This window comes from Melozone crissalis, unplaced genomic scaffold (genome assembly GCF_028551555.1).
Source record: "Melozone crissalis strain CALT ecotype California unplaced genomic scaffold, PUWL_Pcris_2 ptg000008l_1, whole genome shotgun sequence".
NCBI lineage: Eukaryota > Metazoa > Chordata > Aves > Passeriformes > Passerellidae > Melozone > Melozone crissalis.
In genome coordinates this window covers 15191494-15211854 of record NW_026535786.1, presented here as the reverse complement: position 1 = coordinate 15211854, position 20361 = coordinate 15191494, and the positions used below count along the sequence as shown (strand labels likewise).

The 20361-nt window shown below is 44.9% G+C and overlaps 1 protein-coding gene across 2 annotated transcripts in view; it reads right to left on the bottom strand.

The window, feature by feature from the left end:
- The window catches only part of GSK3B (glycogen synthase kinase 3 beta), a 148947-nt gene extending 135469 nt beyond the window's left edge, over positions 1–13478 (bottom strand). For both annotated transcript variants that reach the window (XM_054269739.1, XM_054269740.1), the window contains exon 1: positions 13290–13478. In XM_054269739.1, the coding sequence (XP_054125714.1) occupies positions 13290–13377 (88 nt within the window). In that variant the 5' untranslated portion in view covers positions 13378–13478. The remainder of the gene's footprint in view (positions 1–13289) is intronic.
- Between the last annotated feature and the right edge of the window lie 6883 nt (positions 13479–20361).

Below are 20361 nucleotides of genomic sequence, written 5' to 3'. Positions count from 1 at the left end.
CTGAAGGAAAGCATTGCTTTTCTCAGGACCCACATGAAGCAAGATCTAGAAATCTCCCACAGAAAGGCTGTGGTTGTCAAATGCAGTACAGGACTACCAAAGAGCAAGCTTTCCTTACAACAATGCTTGTACAAAAAAAATGAAATTCAGAGCAGATTTAAACCTCTAACTAAAAATATTCCCCAACTGCTTTTCCAAATACAGTACATTTACCTAAACTCCAACACTAAGGAAGCTCTATGAGTCTAGATATTAGAAAGATATTTTTTCTTAACAACGAGGGTGGTGAAACACTGGAACAGAAAGGTGGTGGGTGCCCCATTTCCAGAAACTTCTAAAGTCAGACTGGACAGCACTCTGAGCAATCTGATGTGGCTAAAGATGCCCCTGCTCATTGCAGGGGGACTGGACTAGATGACTTCTCTAAGAATCTACCTTGCTTTTAAGTGTTAAAGCTGTGACCAGTTTCACAAATCCTTATCTCCACAGCCACTCACTGCCAGCAAGCTGCCAGTAACACAAGGCTACCTCATCCCAAGGGGAGAAGCAAGAGGATCAGTGTGCTGTAACTGAAATTCTTCCCAAGACCACGCAGAAATAACTGGAATGACATAAAGTAATACCATAAGGGACTACAGGCTGTCTTAATTAAAACCTCTCCAAACTTCTATATATAAACTACCTGGCAAGCATCTTCATTTTTCAAACAGGCACTACTGGGAATCTGACAGCCTTCCCTAATCTATTCCAGTGCTCCTGTTCTTAAGAGTTGACTTAACTAGCTTAGTAAAGTGTTTGCTACAATTTAAGCCTACAAATAATTTCATCTCCAGTTGGGAAGCTTTGTCTTTTCTTCCAGCTATCTTTTATGTATTGAAAGAACATTATCAATAGAAATCTCCCTTCCGCCTCCTCTAAAAAAAAAAAAACTATCATCCAAAGGGTTTCCAGTTTTCCCCTAAAAGCACTAAAGCACTTCAGTTTCTTTAGGGGAAACTGAAAGTTTCTCTAAAGTACTTTTTTTAGACTTCTGAGCATTTTACTTTGCCTGCAACTACTCTTCTCCCAGTACAATACCAAAACCAGATGCTGTACTTTGGCTCATTAGCACGCCAAGAAGTGGGAAGGCTAACTCCATGTATTTTACACAACACTGCCATCAATACATCCAGTAAAAGATTTGCTGGTTCTCAGCATTGGTTGACTCATGGCCCCTATACAAATACCTGACTCCAGACTCTTCTCTGCAGATCTCCTACTGTCCCAGTTACCCCCAAACCCGTTATCAGCACAGTCAAACCTTACTGAAGAACAGATGACATCAGCCCCTCCTACATTTCATCCTACTTAGGGTACCACTTGTTTAAGATAATTTTGAACACGTGCTTCTTACTCCTAGGAGCACCTCTGACAGTGCAATCCACAAGTCTAGAAATTTTACTTAGATCACTCACAAAAAAACATTATTACCACACTAAACAAAAGTGCAGAAGGTCTGATTCTGCACATCCTTCTGGTTTGACACGAATCCTGACTTCAAAGAACATTTATTTGATAATGGCTGCAGACCTGTTCTTAGACAAAAGTCATTTTCTGCCATGATATATAAAGTGAAACACTGTGAAAGTGAGCACACACAATATAAAGATAGGTCATTTGTAAGAACAGACATATTGGGTCAGATCAAGGCATTGCCTAATCCCCTTTCCTGTCTTTGACAGCTGACATAAGGAAACACCCAAAAGAATAACATCCAAGCTATTAACAGGAGGTGTGAATACAGACATTTGCTTTGAATTATACATATATATAAAATGTCACCTATTTTAAGCACATTCAGTCATTTTACCTAACAATAGTTCTCCAGCACTGCATGTTGTTACCCATATCCAACATCAGTTTAAGGGAGCTAAGCACTCTCAGCTGTATAAAGCCAAAGAAATGAACATGATGCAGTGACAAAATTACTGGAGGAAAAAAATTCACAGTATTCTGTAAAAGTAGACATCTGAAGGTTTTAGCCGATGATGTGTTTTTAAACAAGCACTTTCATGCCACATAACTGACTCCATTAACCAGCACAATCCACGGCTGATCTCCTTTTAAGAGGTTTCATTTATGTGGTCTACATATCCTTTTCTTCAAAGAACAGCCATGGGATGGGTCACTTTGTAAGAATCTGAGGAGCACCAAATTTTTTAAAAGGGCATTTTTTAACAGCTTCTGGAGGTTTGCAGCTATTTATGCTAGTAACACAAAGAAGTATTTTTTTTTCTTAAATCTGTGCCAAGTTGAAGCAAAAGTGATTCATAACTGCACCAGCCTACTCTTCTGTGTCCTAGAGAAGAAATTCACTCTTGAACCTTCAGCAGGGACACCAACTCTCAAGTCAGACCGCCCAGCTTCCAATAATGTCACTACAGTTTCACTCAAGTTTTCACATTTGAAGAGTTACACTCTACATAGTCTAACTCCAGACAACCAAAGAGGTACAATTCATAGGGGAGAACATTCCAGATTTACAAATCTGGTAGAATGTTAGAATTACTGCACTAGTTCTTTATATCTTCATTTTAGAATGGGGGAAAGGTATTTTGAGGCAGTTGTATATTTAATGTTTAATGAATTACTTTCCCCCTAAGCACAAAAACTAGTAATATATATGGAAAAGCAGTTTCCATGGACAGAATAACTCCAAGTTGGGTTGAAGAAGTTGTAGAAAACAAAAATGGTCAATTTACCATTATTTGACTCACTGAAGGTTTCCTAAGTATGAGATGGTTTCATATTAACACAGAGAAAACAAGAAATCAAAGGTAAAAAGCTCAAGAGATGTCCAGAGAAATCCAATGGATTTCAACGAACAAACCTCCAGGAGTTCAGGAACATCTGCTCTCTTCAGTGCCAGATGAAAGCTAATTACTCCTCTTCATCTACAGACAAATTCCCTATCCCTTTACTAACCACTTTTCCTTACAAAATCCTGGACATTACCCGAACTTTTAGAAATACTTGCCTTTATTCTCTACTATTCTTAGAAATCACAGCACTTTCAAATACAGTCATAAAAACTTGCATTTATAGTCTCAAAGCAAAACTGTAATAGCCTGTGTACAGCAGTCTTTGAGGAAGCTAGAGCTCAAAGTCCTTCCCATCAACTTTTTGTTCTCCTTACTTCATAAACACCCTGCATCAGTTCTACAATTTAACTGGGTACTGATACACTTTCTATACACTGCTTCCTCATATTTCCCAGAAAAATATTTTGCAGACACAAATGCCACCCCTAGCAGCCTTGGCATTTTCCCCCTTACTGGCATATCTTAACTGTGAAGGGTGTAAGGTGTACCTGTATAGCACTAGCTGAGGGCTGCTCACTTCTGCAGCAAGGCCCAGGGCACCACAACTTCAGAACTCCACTGGAAGCACAGCAGTGCACAACAACACTGGCAGAGGTGAAAGCACCACAGCACAGAAGATTGAACATGAAATGTGAGTAACCAAAGCAAGCAAGTTAAAACATACACCTTAGCAGTCTTCTGATACTCAGACAAGAATACCACGAGCACCTTTACATGTGAAGATAAACTTTTGCAATCATACATGTAGAGCAGTCTAATTTAAAGCAGAAGCCTTCACATGTGGCCTAGGTTTAAATTCCAGATCTCAGAACTCCAGATCATCTCCTCCCCTTCATATCATATTTCTGACCATGTATATGTGTGTGTCTGTCTCTATAATCAAATACATGTAAAAAGTAATAGAGCAACAGGAGCTGCTAGAGGACAACTTAATATGACTTTTCTCGGCTAGAATCTATTGATTTTGAAATAGTTTGCCAGGAACTCCTTCATAAATCCACTTGCTCTTCACTTAAAAGAAAAAATGACAAAATAAACAAAAAACCCCACCTTACAATGTCTGCATAAATTAAACCTAAAAAGCATATGTAGATACTATATGTTTTAAATTAACGCTAGAAAAAACTTATGTTTTGCAGTTATGCCACAATGCAAGAATAAAAATTAAGCTTTCACCAGATATTTTGAAATGCAGATAGTGTCATTGTTTCAGTAAATATTTCTGAAGTACCATAATTATTAAAAGTTATAGACACAGCATAAACATTTCTGCACTACTTCCTTTTAGGGTTCACCAACTGTAATAAATATTTACAGTCAACCATTAACTGCTCAAACATTACCACTGAAAAAATAGTCTGGGTTATTAGAGAAAAAAATAAATCCACAAACTATTGCTTAAAGCCAAGGCACTGACACCAAATAGAGAATGCTGCTCGTTGCCTCCTGAATCTCTGTACCTGTCTCCAAAACCCCACAGGCATCTCAAATGTGCCACCTGGGAAAACAGCTGCCATTCTTCTGCTGCCAGAGATCCCATGTCACTTGTCATGCTTGAACCTTGTCAGCTTTCATGGACACTGAAAGCCAGCTACTGCAGCTGAAGGGAACTTCAGTCCACTGAAGTTGAATCTATCCCAAAACAGAAGAGACTTGCAGATTTGGCAGCATTGATTCCCCTAGGATCCTCCATTAAGCCCAATACATTTCTGAAACATGCTCTGATTGCTTGAATGACATTCAGACATTCCTGCTGGTGAGCTTCAAGAGTCCATCAAACACAACTGCCATCCCCACATCACCTGAATAAGAACCTGTGCACAATCCCAAACCAACCCATGCCCACTGCACTGAGCAAGGAAGAGCAAGTTTAAAGCTGAGCGCCATCTAAAATTGACAGTACCTTATTCTGGGAGTTGCAATTAAAGCTTTCCCTGCTCTCTCACTGACCAGTATCATCTGAAGTTTGGGCCCACAATTTCCAGAATAGTAAAGTTCACCCACTCCACACAAACCTCATGCTTTTGTCTCCAGTACATTTAATAGATGTTTCACTAGAAAACCCAGACAAAGAGAAAAAATATCACCTAGCTTTCCATGAGCCTCTAAAACATTTCCCCAAGACTCAGATCAGCTCTGCAATCCATTGTGGTTACTGAAACATATTGGTAAATCTATTCCAAAGTCTCCAGAACTGGAATTTGATTAGGAAGGTTCTATTCTCTGAGGAACACAGGAAAAAAAAACAATTAACTTGCAACTGCTATGGTGCATGACTATACATACCAGTGGCTCCCAAGGCAGCACACACAGTCATGAGTAAGATGGCAAGATTAGAACTGAAATGGTCAACAGATTCTTTCTTCTCAAGGACAACAGCATTTTCTGCTTCTTTAGGTTTCAACTGAGCAATTGTGGATATAAAGAAAACAAAACATTCCATCTACTCACCTGCACAGGGGTTGCCCTGCCAGAAAGCTTTGTTCTCTAAGTGAGGCACAGAACATTTCTTCTGATGCTGATCCTGAACCCCATAAATTGAGGAAACACATTTATGGTTATGGGCTTCATTCATGGGGATACATATCCATGCCAAATTATTCACATTTACTTGGTCAAGACCCAAATACTCAGTTTATTTAGGCTGATGAATTGGTGACCCCCTTCCTCCCTCTAGGAAACCTGCTCACACAGGTCAATTCATTGTGCTGCTTTTCTTAAACAGACACTTAAAACAACTAAGCAGATGAGATGGGGTGCAAATAGCATTGTATGCTCTATGTAAATGTTTACAGGAGGGTGTGAATCAAAAAAACAGATTGACACTATCAACTGTGACTAAATAGTTTTCCTCCTTCTACACAGCAAGAAAAACCAAATTCTTCTCTGCAGCAACAGTCACAGTTTATCTTTCTGCAAAACATATTCTTGGCCTGTCTGAAAATTAAACAATTGCCTGCATTCCTGGCAAAAGACATTACTATGAGCTACAGGGCTTGTATCTGAGAAGAATTATATTCCTACTAAAAAAGTCAAAAGAGATGATATGGCTGTAAGAAGTCTGCCTTGGTTGGAAAAATTCAGCTGCTGCTTCCCTTCTGGTTATAACTTCAGAGCCAACACCCAACTTTTCTCCTTTTAAGTGCTCTGACCCAAGACTGGCAATTTTTGCAGCTGCACTCAAACATTTACCCTCATGTACATACAACAGTGCAGGGCCAGAATTTCTAAGTCCTATATACCCTCCACAGCATTGCTTATCCAGTGGCAACAATGAGCAATATCCTCCCTTTCCCTTTTGATCAGCAGGTCTCTTATTATGATCATCTACTGTCAGGCACTTGGGCTAGTAAAATGTTTCTCCATCTCAGTCCAAATGCCTGAAAAGACACATCAAGCAATGTAACTATATCACTACATATTTTTGTGACATAGCAAGTCTAAGAGACATTTTCAGACACAAATATACTTTCACCAATGCTACATTGGTCATTATACCCTTCAAAGAAAGAGAAACTCAGCCCTATTCAGACGTATTAAAAAGCTATAAAGGTGTATTTTTCTTAGCTGTGTGTTCTCACTTCTGAGAGAAATTCACAAGCTGAAGTGAATTTCCTATGGCAGGCACCAAGGCCCACTGCAGCCCTATATCATTGATCCTTCAGGAGACCTGACTCTGTATCACTCACACAGAAACCCTGGAAATCATCTAGAAATTAATCAATGTAGAAAATAACTGGCAGCCCCCTTTCACCTGCTCAGGAAGCACTGGCACTGATACACAGCAAACAGCCCCTCCCTCAGCTGATGAGGCCAAGCCAGAAAACACACAGTCCCTGCCACAGAGACACAGCAAAGCTCCTGGCAAGGACTGCAGCCAACCCTTCAGAAGGAGCTGGTGCTGTATGGCTTTTGTTAAAAAAAAAAAAAGAAAAAAAAAGCCCTGAGTTCTTGACATTGACAAGCTATCTTACCACTTTCCTTTCTTCCATTATAAGACAGACTAGGTGAGAACACAAATTGCCTTAAATGCTTAGATCTACTTCCCGTCTGCAAGAGATAAAAGTACAGAGTGAACTGCTTTGCTTTATTTCCTTTTCTGAACAACAGACAAGTCATCTGTGGCAAGAGCACCTAATGAAAAGATTCTGTGATAGCACTGAACATACAAGAAAAATCACTGTCCACTTCTTCTAGAGGCACAGAAGTATGACTTCTGGGCATCCACATTTCTGACAGCTCTCACAGTGATACAGGACTGCTTTCAGAAAGGTCTCCAACACGGATTTCTATTGAAATACCATCATCTCGCCTCTCCTACTGCCCTGACAGAACAGCAACACCTATAGGATACAGGATTGAGTCCAACATGCACTGTTTTCATGGAAAACACCTAAATAATGACCCTGTCTCTGTGGCATGGTAAGCTATCACATATGGGGGCTGGAAGGATTCTGAAGACGTGGTGAAAGCAAATCCTTGTTACCCACAAGTTTATAAAAGCTTCAGGTAGAGATTCATTTCAGGCTTCTGTTTAATGAGATCCAGCAGCACTGACCAGAACAACTGTCTGAGCACAACTATGATGGTGTAGCCACTTCCCACAGACCTGCATCTTGCTACCACATCTCACACCTTTCTCACCTCAAGATCAGACTGCTACAGTGCACTCAGGCAGTTGCATTTTAAATAAATTCAAAAAATATAAACTGGCACAGACCAGTTTATACACTCCAAACTTCCACCTCCCCAACAGCAGCATGAAGCACTTGGGAAACAATCTCTGTGGGATGGGAAGTGACAAGAGGGTTTCTGGTGCTGCATCTGAAGAAAGGAGGTCTGACCTGTACACTGTGGGTTTTGAGCCTTTACGGCTGAAAGAGTATCTTTATTCATCACATTGTAAATGTTTTGATTGGCATTTATTTTCAACATACATAAATAGAAGAGCACCTATCTGTGCAGCTTTCTAAAACAAGTTCTGAAGAGAGAACTCTTTGAATTTTGAGTGGACTTGGATATTCTGTGAAGCAATCAAACTCTCAATATTTTCCATTTCCTAGTTGCTTGACTTTAAAAGTTTGTTTGTCTTTCAAGGCTGCTCCAGGCTGATGCTCATTAAATTCAGAAAGCAGCCAAGTAACTCCACCAGCCATATCGTTGCTGCAGGAGACAGCCACTTTAGCACTTCCCACACTAGCTATGGGTGACTAAAAGTCCTCAGAGTAAAGTTGATTTTTAAATGTTTTAAACAAAATCTAAAGAGAGAGAACTTCAGAAAAATATTCAAGTTTTGAGTTATCTACAGAAATGTGGATAACAGAGGTAACAGACTTTTCAGAGCTAACAGACTTTTCAATTTAAAATGGGACTCAGTCATTTAAAACAAAAACACTCCAACAGCTTGAACCAAGAGGCTTCAAGTGTTCTACAAGCACCTGGCACAGTGTAGCTACTGTGTTCAAATAACCAAGGGGTTTAGCATTAATTCATTTCAGAAAATGCTACAGGTGATTGCAGCATTGAGCTTGAACTGCAGGCTTTTTGCACACAGATACCCTGTACACTTTCAGAATCTTCTTCAGCCACCCATCCAGTTTAAGACAGAGCAGGGGCAGAGGGAACAGCAACAGCCAATATCCCACAGATTCATATCACTGTGAAGATCTCTGATGAGTAAACTGAACACCAGTATTGGAAAATTCCTTTCTATTTCATCTAAACAAGTTCTTAAAGATAGAATACAAGAAAATGAAAGAACTCTTTTGGGGCAATACAGGGAAACTCTTCAGGCTGTGGGGTGGTCTTCAGCTTTTCTCATCTCCCTGGCACTGCTTGTGATACCTACAAGGCCCTATCAAGCTGACAGATGAGGTGATACAACAACCTCCAGAGCCAGGATGCATACAGCAAGGAACACACTCAAAAGCCATAGCTGTGGCAACAAGTGAACAAGACAGTTCCAACATTGCTAGGAAACACACAAGGTGAATCAAGGGGTCATACAAGAGGGGATCACCTCCAAGAAGCAGTGTAGGGAAGAGGAAACGTGCAGAACAAAAATGGAATGCTCAACTAGCTAATGGTATGAATAAAGAGGAAAGAGTCTGTCAGCATCAGAATTATGTACAGCAGACAGTTCTATTCCTTTTCAGACTGCAAGGCACAACTTTGGGGCACTGTAACATGAAACACTTTCCACTCAGGCACACATGTTCATTAGCTGCCCCCCTCAGTGCGTTTCTTTCCAATCTAGGAATGAGGAAAGCTGCTCAGCCAGCAGCAGTCAGAAAGCTGGACAGGGCTAGGATGAGCGACAGGCAGACACATAACGCTCAGCAGGCTTCTGGAAGGGAGTGATTTTCCTCTCTCCAGCAAGGAAAGCAGGATGGGCAGCTTTCAGTTTCAGAAACCAATTAGGCAGAAACTGCTATCAAAGCAAGAGAGGGCCCTACCCTAGCTGGCTTGAGAAACACCAGGTGGTTTTATCTCAATGGCTTTGCCAGTTTCAACAGCCCCACTCATTCCTGCTCGCTGAAGGAGCCCAGGGTGCCCTTTATCCAAGGCTCTTCCCACACACCTGCCTGGACACCACACAGCATTAAACTAAACTGCCACCCAGACACCACTGCTACCTCAAACGCAGTCGCTTTTATGTAGTGGCTGGTGGAATAACCACCAAAGAGCAACAAACTCACAGACTTTAGTCCTCCATGAACCATTTCTAAAGAGCCATCACACTCTGTCCAAACAATACACAGCAATATAGGCTTACCAAGCTATTGTGCTTTCAGGAGATTTTATAATACAGAAAAAACCCAGTGAATCTAAGAAGAAAAGAAAAACTTCAACAAATCCCAAGTTTGGCACCACTGAAACATTCTTCTGCAGAGTCCAAAATGAATTATTACAAGACTGTCCTTTAGATTTTGCAACCAAGAGTATGTGGTCAACATCAGAATTAGCTAAAGCAAATAGAATTGCCTTCCTCACCCTCCAAGTTGACAAACCCTGCCTAACCAATTACAGACCCATGACACTCACACATGGAGCAAAAACTTCATGGCAAGTGTTAGCCGAGCCATTATTTACTGCAGACCATCAAGACAATTGGCTACAGTAACAATAAGTACTGCGGTCTGCAAGGACTTGGTGTTACTTGAAACACTTCTATTTCCCAGAAGCTCAGAGAAGGAAAAAACAAATCAATTCTACAGTCATTAGATGAAAATTCTCAAACTGCAAACTTTGAGACTTCTATTTTTATACTGATATTTTTAGTCATGTGTTGCATGACTACCCTTTGTATTTCAGGATTATTTTTGTCCCATTTGAGAAACAAGGTACATCCGTAAGCAGTGTAAGAGCAACTAGGTGAAGAACAAAAGAAAACTTCAAGCTCCTATCTCTTCTCCTACTATAATGAGCAGGTTGATTGTATCAGCAAGCGGAAAACTGGAAGCTTAGCTCCCTTCTTTTGAGGGGCAGGCTTAACACAAGGAGTACACATGGGTTTTTTTTGTTCAGGGAAAGCCTGCAAACCCAGCAATACAAACCCACACAAAGAATACCCTATTTGAGAACTATTGCAAGGTAGAAATCCATATGGTTGAGTGATTTCACGACCACAAAAATATAAACAGAGAAATAAAAATAGATTTCAGTAGACAGAGGTTCAGCTTGAAAGAGATACATGAAGGCCACGGGGTTCCTACTGTTGCAGAGATGTTAAAATCCTTGTAACAGAGCAATGAGAGCAGCATGCATGAAAAGTCATTTTTCCCAACAGCCAAAGGAGAAGCAGCTGTTGGTAACCCCCCATCCTTCCATTCAAGGTTTCATCCAGTTACCAACTTCTGAGAACATATTCAATCTAACAAATTGCACAGCAAAGAGGTGAAAAATCCTTGCTCACTCTTCCCTGCCCATATACCTTGGGAAGAAATGCAATGACAGCAGGGTTCTAGTTCTGCTCCTCCCAGGAAACACAAGGAACAATGCACCCTCCTCCAGTATTTTATGAATCCTTTTCTCATCCCTTAGATCTATCCTTCCTAGGTAACAGTTGCAGCGCTCAGCCAGGAGAAGCAATAGCTGCAACAGACATCAGAGCAAGAGTGACTTCACCATCTGATTTCACCCCTCCTTACAAATGACAGCAAAAAGGCTGACATCAAACACGTCAGGTTTTGCTTCCAAAAGACCCACACCAAGACAGAAGCAATGAAGATGTCCAACACACTCAGAAGATACCAATCCATCAATTTTCACCTTCCTCACAAGGACTCTTTTGTCCTGGCTTTAACTCAAACTGGCTCAGAAGGTAACTAAGTATCAGCCTATAAATATATATCAAAATGAAAGAGCCGACCTAACTCTGTTCACCACACAAGCACTCCACACTGGCAATACACAGCTTGCTACATCAGGTGATAAGATGTTACCAAGACTCGGCTAACCAGAAAAATAAAACCTTTTTTGACACCCTGGAATTTTTCTCACTTAAAAAGCAAAGAAAAAAGTTAACTTCCCAGGCTGTCTTACATGGCTGGATTAACTGAAAATAGAAACTACACTTCCCACAGAATCCTTGAATGTGGTTCTCTTGCTTTGTTCTGACATTTTTTCCAGACAGCAGAAGGACCAGGAGCACATGACTAGAGCGACTGGGGGGGTTATCACAAGTGCATGCGCTTTCTGTTACGGCCTTTGTTTCTCTCTCAGTCTTGTACACTTGGGATTGAATCATATTTGCAAACTTGTTAGTCTGCATCAGTTAGCACCCCCTTCACAGGCAAGCATCTGTCCAGTCTTTGACCTCAAATAAACGGGAAAGGAGCATCAATGACCTTTCAAGAATCAAGCTGCAGAGCCTGAATAAGGCAGATTTAGTTGCTGGGTATGACAGGTTGAGGTCTCGCTCGGTTTAGACAGCCACCTGCAGAAATACTGATCAACAAGACCTGCTTTCCACTCCACAGGCACATAAAGTGAGCCAGTAAATTAAAATGGAGTCACCCACAGTTCTCCTCCGTACAGATCAATAATCCTTAATAAATACTAATGCTGGACCTGATCAAACCTATGCTGTCATGCTGCTAATATGGGTTACCTGCACCCATGGTTTTTGGAGGGCTGCTGGCACACTGACCATGCAGATATAAGGTGGACTACAGCCCCTGAGCCAAAAGCTCTCTTCAAGGCTTCAACCACAGTGGAAGACATTTCAGTGCAAAAAAAACTACCAAAATTTCTCATCTGACAAAAAGCTCACACTCTGCCGGTGCTTTGGCATGAAACATACAAGCCCCTGCGATGGATACAGGCATGTACCCACAGAGCCATGTCAGGTGTGGCTTTACACGAATATCAAATAGATCAATCGAATGGGAATGCATATCGAGCATTCCTGGTCCCATTAAATGTCATTCTGCATTTCCATAAGAAAAAAGAAAATATCTCTAAAAACTACACTGTTCATATGAATATGGAAGAACAATTCAGGTCTTAAAGTGAGCATATTCAAATCAGGAGTAAAGAAATTCCACATGATAAGCACATAGCTGATCTATAGCAACTCAGAACTGGGCCTTTTTGTATCAGCAATGTACATTTGTTCAGGTTTAATTCATATTTTTAATTCACATAAACCGGCTAACCCCAACGGTTAGAATACGAAGAATGGGCACACATTAAGCATTTCTGACATGTCTGTGCAGAATAAAGCACAGGCCTCATTCTTAAAAAAATATTCCTCTGATCAGAAAATTGGGAAAGGAATGCCAAGCTTGATATGTGAGCCCACGGAGTAGTTATTTCAAAATAAGCATTTTCTTATGCCTTCTTCTGAGCATTTTACCAGAGCCTGGAGGATATTAGAGACACCTTTTGTAAGCTCCCCTCCCCCTCCTTTTTTTTTTAATGGGCTGGACTAAAAGGTGCTCACACCCGATCTACGGGTGCATGGAAAAACCTTCCATGCTCTCTCCCCTTAACAGCCAGGAGTGCTTTAAAAAAAAACCTCAAAAAAACACATAATGAACGTGAATGTCACGGCCATACCTGTGTGCCCGCAATTCGCTTCCTCCTTTCGGTGGGAGGAGGGGGGAATGAAAAGGAAATACAGACTACGGAGCTCTCAATCCGTTTCACAAAGGGGGAAAAATGGCTTTTTAATGAGCCAGAGGCCGCTGGCAGCGACCGGGAGCTAAGGACGAGGACAAACCCACCGGGATTTTCCGTCCAGCAGGCCCCGAACGGAGCGGCGGCGTGCGCCTATTCAAGGTTAATGGGGGGGGAAGGGGAGAGAAAGGAGCTGCCGAGGCCGGGGCTGGGGCCAGGCTCCCTTCGCCGCTCCCCGCCCGGGCGAAGGGCGGGGGCAGCCTCCCCGGCCCTCACCCCCCCACCCGAGGGGAGCAGGATACTCACGGCTGACTTTCATGCTGCCGAAGGCCGAGGGCTGCTGCACCGGCTTGCAGCTCTCCGCGAAGGAGGTGGTCCTGGGCCGCCCGGACATGGTCTCTCTCCCGCTCTGCCCCAACGGCGATCACCTCTCTCCTCTTCCTGCCTTCGCCCTCCGCCTCGCCCTGGCGGGCCCGCCTGCCGCTCCCTCGCTCGCTCAGCTGCAGGAGACGGGTGGGACGCGCCACATGAAACGCCGGGACCCCCCCTTCCCCCCCCGGGGAAGCCCCCTCCCCTCTCGGTCTCTGTCGCCCGGCGGCTGCTTCTTCTCCTCCTGCTTCCTGCTGCTCCTCCTCACGCCGCCCGCTCCTCACACGATCATCCTTCCCGGCCGCGCCGGTGGGTCCGAGAGCCGCCTCCCCCCGGCGCCGCTCCCGAGCGAGGGGGGTTCACTGGGCCTCGCTGCCCCCACCCCGGGCGCCAGTCACATGGGGCGGAGGCTCGCGGCCCGGCTCCTCCGATCTCGCCGCCGCCGCGTTTCTCTCCTTTTATTTGCTTTATCTCTTTTTTTTCCCTTTTCTTCTTTTTCTTTCTTCTCTTCCTTCCCCCCTCCCCGTTCCTCTCCTTCCCCCTCGCCTCTGAGGGAGGCGGCAGGCAACGGGACTATTTTTTTCCCTGGCGGAGGGATTCAGGGCACCGCCGAGCGGAGGCGATGCGGCAACGAGTCGCAATAGGATCCGGTGGTGGCGGCGGGATCCGCGGCGCGCGGAGGGGGGTGAGGCGGCCGGGCGGCCTCGCTGCTCGCTGACGCTGCTGCTCAGTGCGGCGCTGAGGCGGCGGCTGCTCCGGCGGTGTGGCCGCTCATTGCGCCCGCACGGGCAGCTGGCGGCGGCTCAGGCAGGGCAAGCTGCACTGCGGACGGCGGCCGGCGGCGACTGCACGGGCCATGACGGCGGCAGTTTCCCTGCTCCTCCTCAGCCCGGCTTCAGAGTGCTGGCGGCGGTCGCCGCTTTTGCTGCTGCTTCCCCAGGCGCCCAAGGCACATAGGACTCGTCCGCCCGGCTGAAGTCTCCCGCCGGGCCCCCCTCCCTGTGCCTGCCGATCGGTCCCTTTGTCCCCGCTGCTCCCTCCGCTGCGTGCCGGGCTCCCGCCGCTGCGCTCTGTGCGTGCGCCAAAGCCGCGCAGCCGCCCGTGCCCGCCGCCGCCCCACGCTGCGGAGCAGCCGTAAGCGCCGTCTGTGAATACCCGGCCGAAGAGCCCGGCGCGCCCGCGAGCCCCCGGCCCGAGGCCTTTACGGAAACGCCCGAACCTTTTCGGGGCCAATCCTGAGGCTGTTACAAGAATGCCTGTAACTGGCCGGAACCAATCACGGAAGCACCGCGGGCGCGACCGATTCTCCCCGAAGTAAAGCGGAGACCCAATGGGAGCACGCCGCCGCCGCCCTAGCAGCGCGGGCGGGCGGCCAATGGAAAGGAGGGCTCTCTTCCGGCCATCGCCGGGCCAACCCGAGTGGAGGCGAGGAGGGAGAGCCAATCAGGAGGCGCGCTGCCTCCGTCACCCAGCCCTGGGACGTCTTCAAGCCGCAGCCCGAGGCGGAGAGCGGCCGCGGGTTGCGATTGGCTGGCGGCGATGAGGCTGCCTGCAGGGAGCCAATCGCGAGGCGCGGGGCCACGGGCGCGCCCGCTCCCGACGGGGCACGGTCGCTCACCTCTGTGGGGGCCGGGGGAGGGCAGCGCGCATGCGCAGTGCGGCCGGGCACCGCCCCTCAAGCGCGCCCCCGCGGCCCGTCCCGACGGGAGCGTGTTTGGGGCAGCGCGAGAGGAAACCCGAAAGTGTGGGGTTTGTGCCCAAAACCCGGCAGGCACAGAGGGTCTGCTTCAGTGAACCGTGAAGGAAATGGCGCTGACGCGCGCAGTGCTGCCACAGAATCAAAGAACGGTTTGGTTTGGAACGGCTCTTCAGGACCCTTCAGTTGCCACCCCCCTGCCACGGGCAGGGACACCTTGCTCTAGACCAGGTTGCTCCAAGCCCATCCGGCCTGGCCTTGAACATTTCCAGGGATGGGCCATTCACAACTCCTCCGTGTAGGCTGTTCCAGTGTCTCATGTGAAGAATTTCTTCCAAGTATCTAATGTAAGCCTACCCTGTTCCAGTTTGAAGCCATTCCCTTTGCCCGGTCACAAGCTCTTGTGAAGAGTCCCTCTGCAGCTTCCCAGCAGGAGACAGGGGGTTGAACAGTCATGGATGTGCTTCATGGAGCCCGTTCTGCACAAAGTGGGCCAAGCAGGGGAAAGAAGATGCAGGCTCATAGAAAGTCCTCCTGGTTCAGCTGTTAACAGCAAGGCTTCCTCACAGGAAACACTTGTATTGAGGCACTAAACACTCTCAGGTCCCACTGCCACCATAGATTGAGCTTGGCCCTGGCCAGAGTTTCAGGCACTGTTCTGGAAGAACTTGTCCTTCTTCAGGGCTCTGGAGCATCCCTGGGGGCAGCAGCTCCCAGCCCTGGCACAGGCAGTGCTGGAGCCCTGCTGCCTGCTGTGAACTCAGTGAAATTACTCGGCAGACATCAGCAAAAATGGAGCACCGCTTGCTTATGCCATTAAAAAAAACGAGAAGTGCTCCTGCCAGAATAGTTTATACCACAAACAAAATAATTTGGACTAGCAGGAACATATTTTGCCAGAGACTAAGACTGCTGTTTTCTTTTAAGGCAGCAAAATATTGCCAGGTTTACTTTTTTTGCAGCCCTGTTCTGAACACCACTGCTGTGTGACCAAACAAAGACCTGGCCAAAGGCAACTGAAATTTATCCTTGACAAGAGGTGTTTTCCAGAGCCAAAAACAAACCCAGTCTCTCAAAATGGTCCTGTTCAGCATTTTGCTCGCCCTGGGGTGGTTGGCTTGCTGGAAGCCTTTTTTCTTGCCTGATAAATGATGAGTGGTTTTGCCTACTACAAAGGCCATGGGCCTGTTTAAGGTTTGATTCTTCAGGATCTGCCTCTGTACAGCTGGGAGCCTGACAGGTGAGAGTGCTGTGCCCTAGCCAGGGCTAAGAGACACTAAAGTCACAGCACAGGAGTGGTACTGCAGCCACCCCAAGCCACCCTACCCTACTCATTGTTCCAACCCCCTCTGAAGCACCACTGTGTCAAATGTTACTTAGACACAGCTTCAATGAGCTGCCAACAGTGAAAATGACATTGTCTCTACTGTTTGCAGAGCAGTTGTTAAAAATTAGGGTTACAGATTGGGTTAGCTCTCTGAAGAACATTCTTACATAAAACAACAAAGTACATATGCCACCAGGCTGTGGCCAGCTCTCTTGTACCTGAAATGTACCACCAGGCATTCCAGTCATTATTTTTTCTGGCTTTGGGCATCAAAATGCTAACACAAATCACATTTTCTTATTTTCTGACAAAGTTCTTTCAAATTACTACATAAACAGGAGAACTGGCTTAGGAGAGACAGCCGAGCTTTGTTTCTTGAAAAAGTTGGCAGTCTGAAAAACAGCAGGTGGGGGAGGGTGAACTCTTTGCTCTTCAGCATTTGCTGTTGCTCATGATAGTGGTAAATAAAAATCAGACCAATGCATAATTTATACTGATGGTGCCCATTTGAAAAATGTCCCTTAAAGCTTTGTAATGAGTCTGCAACTTGATAATAACAATGGGAAATCAACTACATTTCCTTACAGAGAACAAGCAACTTCAAGAAAATAAGTTTATGCTTGTTCCCCTTTACCTGGTATAGCCCTTCTCTAAAATCACCCTGTTTCCTCCTCAATACCAAAGTAATCTGTATCAAAACCACAACTTGGTTGCTACTATTGACACTTTTCTGAATACCAAGCCTACCCGTCCACAGGGGGAATGCATATTACAAAAATCCCAGCTGCAGTATTTCATATTTGGCAGTCCTGCACATATTTCCATTTCATAATTAAGCAATCAAGTCTCCAAAGCCTGTCCATTCAAGTTGTAGTATCTCCTCATCCACCAGCAAACCACAATCGTGTTTTAAAGTAAAATTATGATGTCTTTGAGGGGATGAAAAAGCATAAAGCACCTCCAATTTCTGTTAGTCTGTTCATAGATTCTTTCCTTAACTAAGACTACTCTCAGATAAACCCTAAACACACAATAAGGGCATCTATTAAGCTTTCATCCTCAATTTCAAAAATGGACTGACATTTAAAACCATTTGTGAGAGTCATGAGTGAGCTAGTTGCTTTTTTAGACTGAAAGATTCTCTTTTGACAACATTGCAAAGTCCATATTTATTTTTGGCCCCTTGGCTGATGAAATGACCTCCCTTTAGAATCTGCAAATATAAATAGAATTGACGTTTTAATGATGAGTTTTCACAAGCTATTGTAACCCAGCATCCCGAGCATCAATATTGTTCCAAGTCTGGCTGCATGGGGCAGTTTTACACCTGCTGTGTCTCTGTGATGTGCAAGTGCCCAGGGAGGTTGCCTGAACACCTGAGGAGTCCGAGAGAAATCACTGAGGTGTTATCTCTCTGAAGTGCCATAAGGTGGCAGTGAATTGGGAAATTGGTACAACTTCTGGGCAGAACAAAGCTCTAAGGAGCTCAGGACAAGAGTAGGGGAGGGGTTTTGTTTGCTTTTATAGGGGTTTTCATTTGTTTGCATTTCATATATCAGCCATAAACTTCAATCATTTTAATCAGACACAGAATAGGCCTGCTCCAACAGGAACTGAGAGACGGTTCCTGCACAGGAACTCCTGCTATTTTCTTTCTCCATTGCTTCCTTTTCAAGTGATCAGCAGGAAGATTTTCTGTTTGCTTACCTTGCAGCTCTTGCCGGGTCATTCCATCACAAGGCATGGTGACAGGCCTACCTCTTATTAGTCTGATAAGGATGAAATGATTCAAGGCTGTTTTGAGCCTTGCTATGCTAGAGAATCTAAATTATAGTAATGGATCTACCAGTCTTATATCTAACTCCTCGATATCGCCAAGGCAATTATCCAGACAACAATTTAGTGAGACATTATAATGGCTTGTCTCTTGTTTGATTGGCATGGGCAAACTCAATAGTTATGGTTGAACTTTAACTTTGCTTTTTTTTTTTTCCCAGTGGAAAATCAGCGATTGTAACAGTAACAAATTTACCGGTTGCCCAGGCGTTAATGATTAAACAATAAATCCTGAAAAGTGGTTTTGATTTTTCTCCCAGAACAAAACCCAAAGGAATCTATGTTTAGAACATACCAGTTGCATGTATGTTTCTGAACAGGACACAAATTTTTAATCCTGAGAACCCACTATGTTGTAATCACTTCCTGTCACAAAATATGCCATCACCAACAGTTGCTTCAGAGCACAGCTGATGTTTTGCTGATGGGGATGTGCGTGGGTGCTCCTCGTCCTTGCAAGACTCCAGGTAACTTTGCCAGAACCAATAAAGCCAAGTGATCCACACAGTTCAGTGTAACAGGAGCTACAGACAACTTCTGTATTCCAATTTGTAGGGGAGGTGAATGAGCAGGGACACCAAATACAGGTTCATGGCAATCTTGCAACATGTGGAAAACGTCAGTGACTCAGGCAAATGCATCCTTCAGTGGAATTAAGTTCTCCCCGCTGATGTTCTGCACACGTTTCAGGTTGGTTTTATCCACTAGCTCTTGACAAAGGCATCAGGTTTCCCATCATGCCAGAAGAACATCTTGTTCAGTTGGACAGTTGCCTTTGCCCCAGAATTTGTCTGACCACGCTGTTTTCATAGATAACCCTGGAAAACAACAGTGTCCAAAGCCAGAGAAGCTCTACCTGTCTAATGAGCTTTTGACAAGTCTTCCAGATTCTTGTTTTCTGGAAAGCAACATTTATGCCCATTTCCTCAGGAATCTGAAAGGGTTCGAATCTAGAAAAAATGTTGGTCTCTCCTGTGTGTATCATCTCACTCACGTTAGATTCAGTCAAGCAGCCCAACACTGATGTCCCTTTGTCTCTCTGTACTACAGTTTTGGTGGAAGGCCCTGTGAATATCCCATTCTCACAATTTCCCTGCTTCCCCAATCAACTTCCAAACTGGCTGTTGAGGAGACTTTTAAAGTAAAGAGAGTTAAAGCCACCCTGATCCCGAGGCCTTCAGTTCTTTTGAGAAAACCCTGGAGGGATAGACAGCCTTAACTTCAGCCCCAGGATTAGGACTACTCCTTTAGCTGGATCTTGGTAGACGTATGGAAGAGGCATGTGCAGGGAAAAAGAGCCAGGCTGGCTTTCCAAGTCATCACAGTGACCTAGAAGTTGTACCAGGAACCAGGCACAACAGCCAACAAAGGAGATTTGTCTCCACTTCCTCCTTCAGACAGCTGGGGGATGTTGCACCAGGGTGATGAGGTTTATTGTGCCTTCTCACAAACGCAGGAAGAGGATTCGCTGGTTCCTATTGAAATAGTTTTTGGAAAGAAAGCATTGCACATGCAAGTGCAAGGTGCCAAGAGGAGAAGAGGCTGTTGAGAATAGGTGTTTGCACCACCAAAGAAGCAAAGAAAGCAGCAATAGGCCTGGTGAAGCCTGTCTGGGATGCCATCCTTGCTGGAAGGGCTCTCTGCAGAACAAAATTACCATCCCTAACTGCAGTGAAATGCTCATCCAGCTCTTGCTGTTGCAGCTGTTTTTACCCTGGCTGAGAATAACTGCATGGGTACAGGTCTCCCCAGGACAGCCAGCTCTGTGAGGGAGAAAGAGGACAATAGTGCTTGGTGGGTTAGAGCTATTCTTGATATCCACAAGGCAAGCCGTGCTATGGAATGTTTGCAGCGAGAAATGATTGCTCTGCAGAAGACAACACATAGCAAAATGGTTGAATAGAGCCATCAAACCTTGCTCATACATCAGCTACAGCAGTGACCTTGTACTGTTGTACACCTCGCCTGTGAACTGGGGTCTCTGGTTTGCAGCCCTGAATTAAAAGTGGTGATTCTCTTCAGAATCTGGGAGAAAATGCACAGCTAATTATGAAGTGGCCAAAAATGTAACAGTATTTTCATTTAGTTCATTGAGGTTTTGCCAAGCAGTCTGATTGATTTAATGATCCCTGTCCCTGGCTGCTCACTAA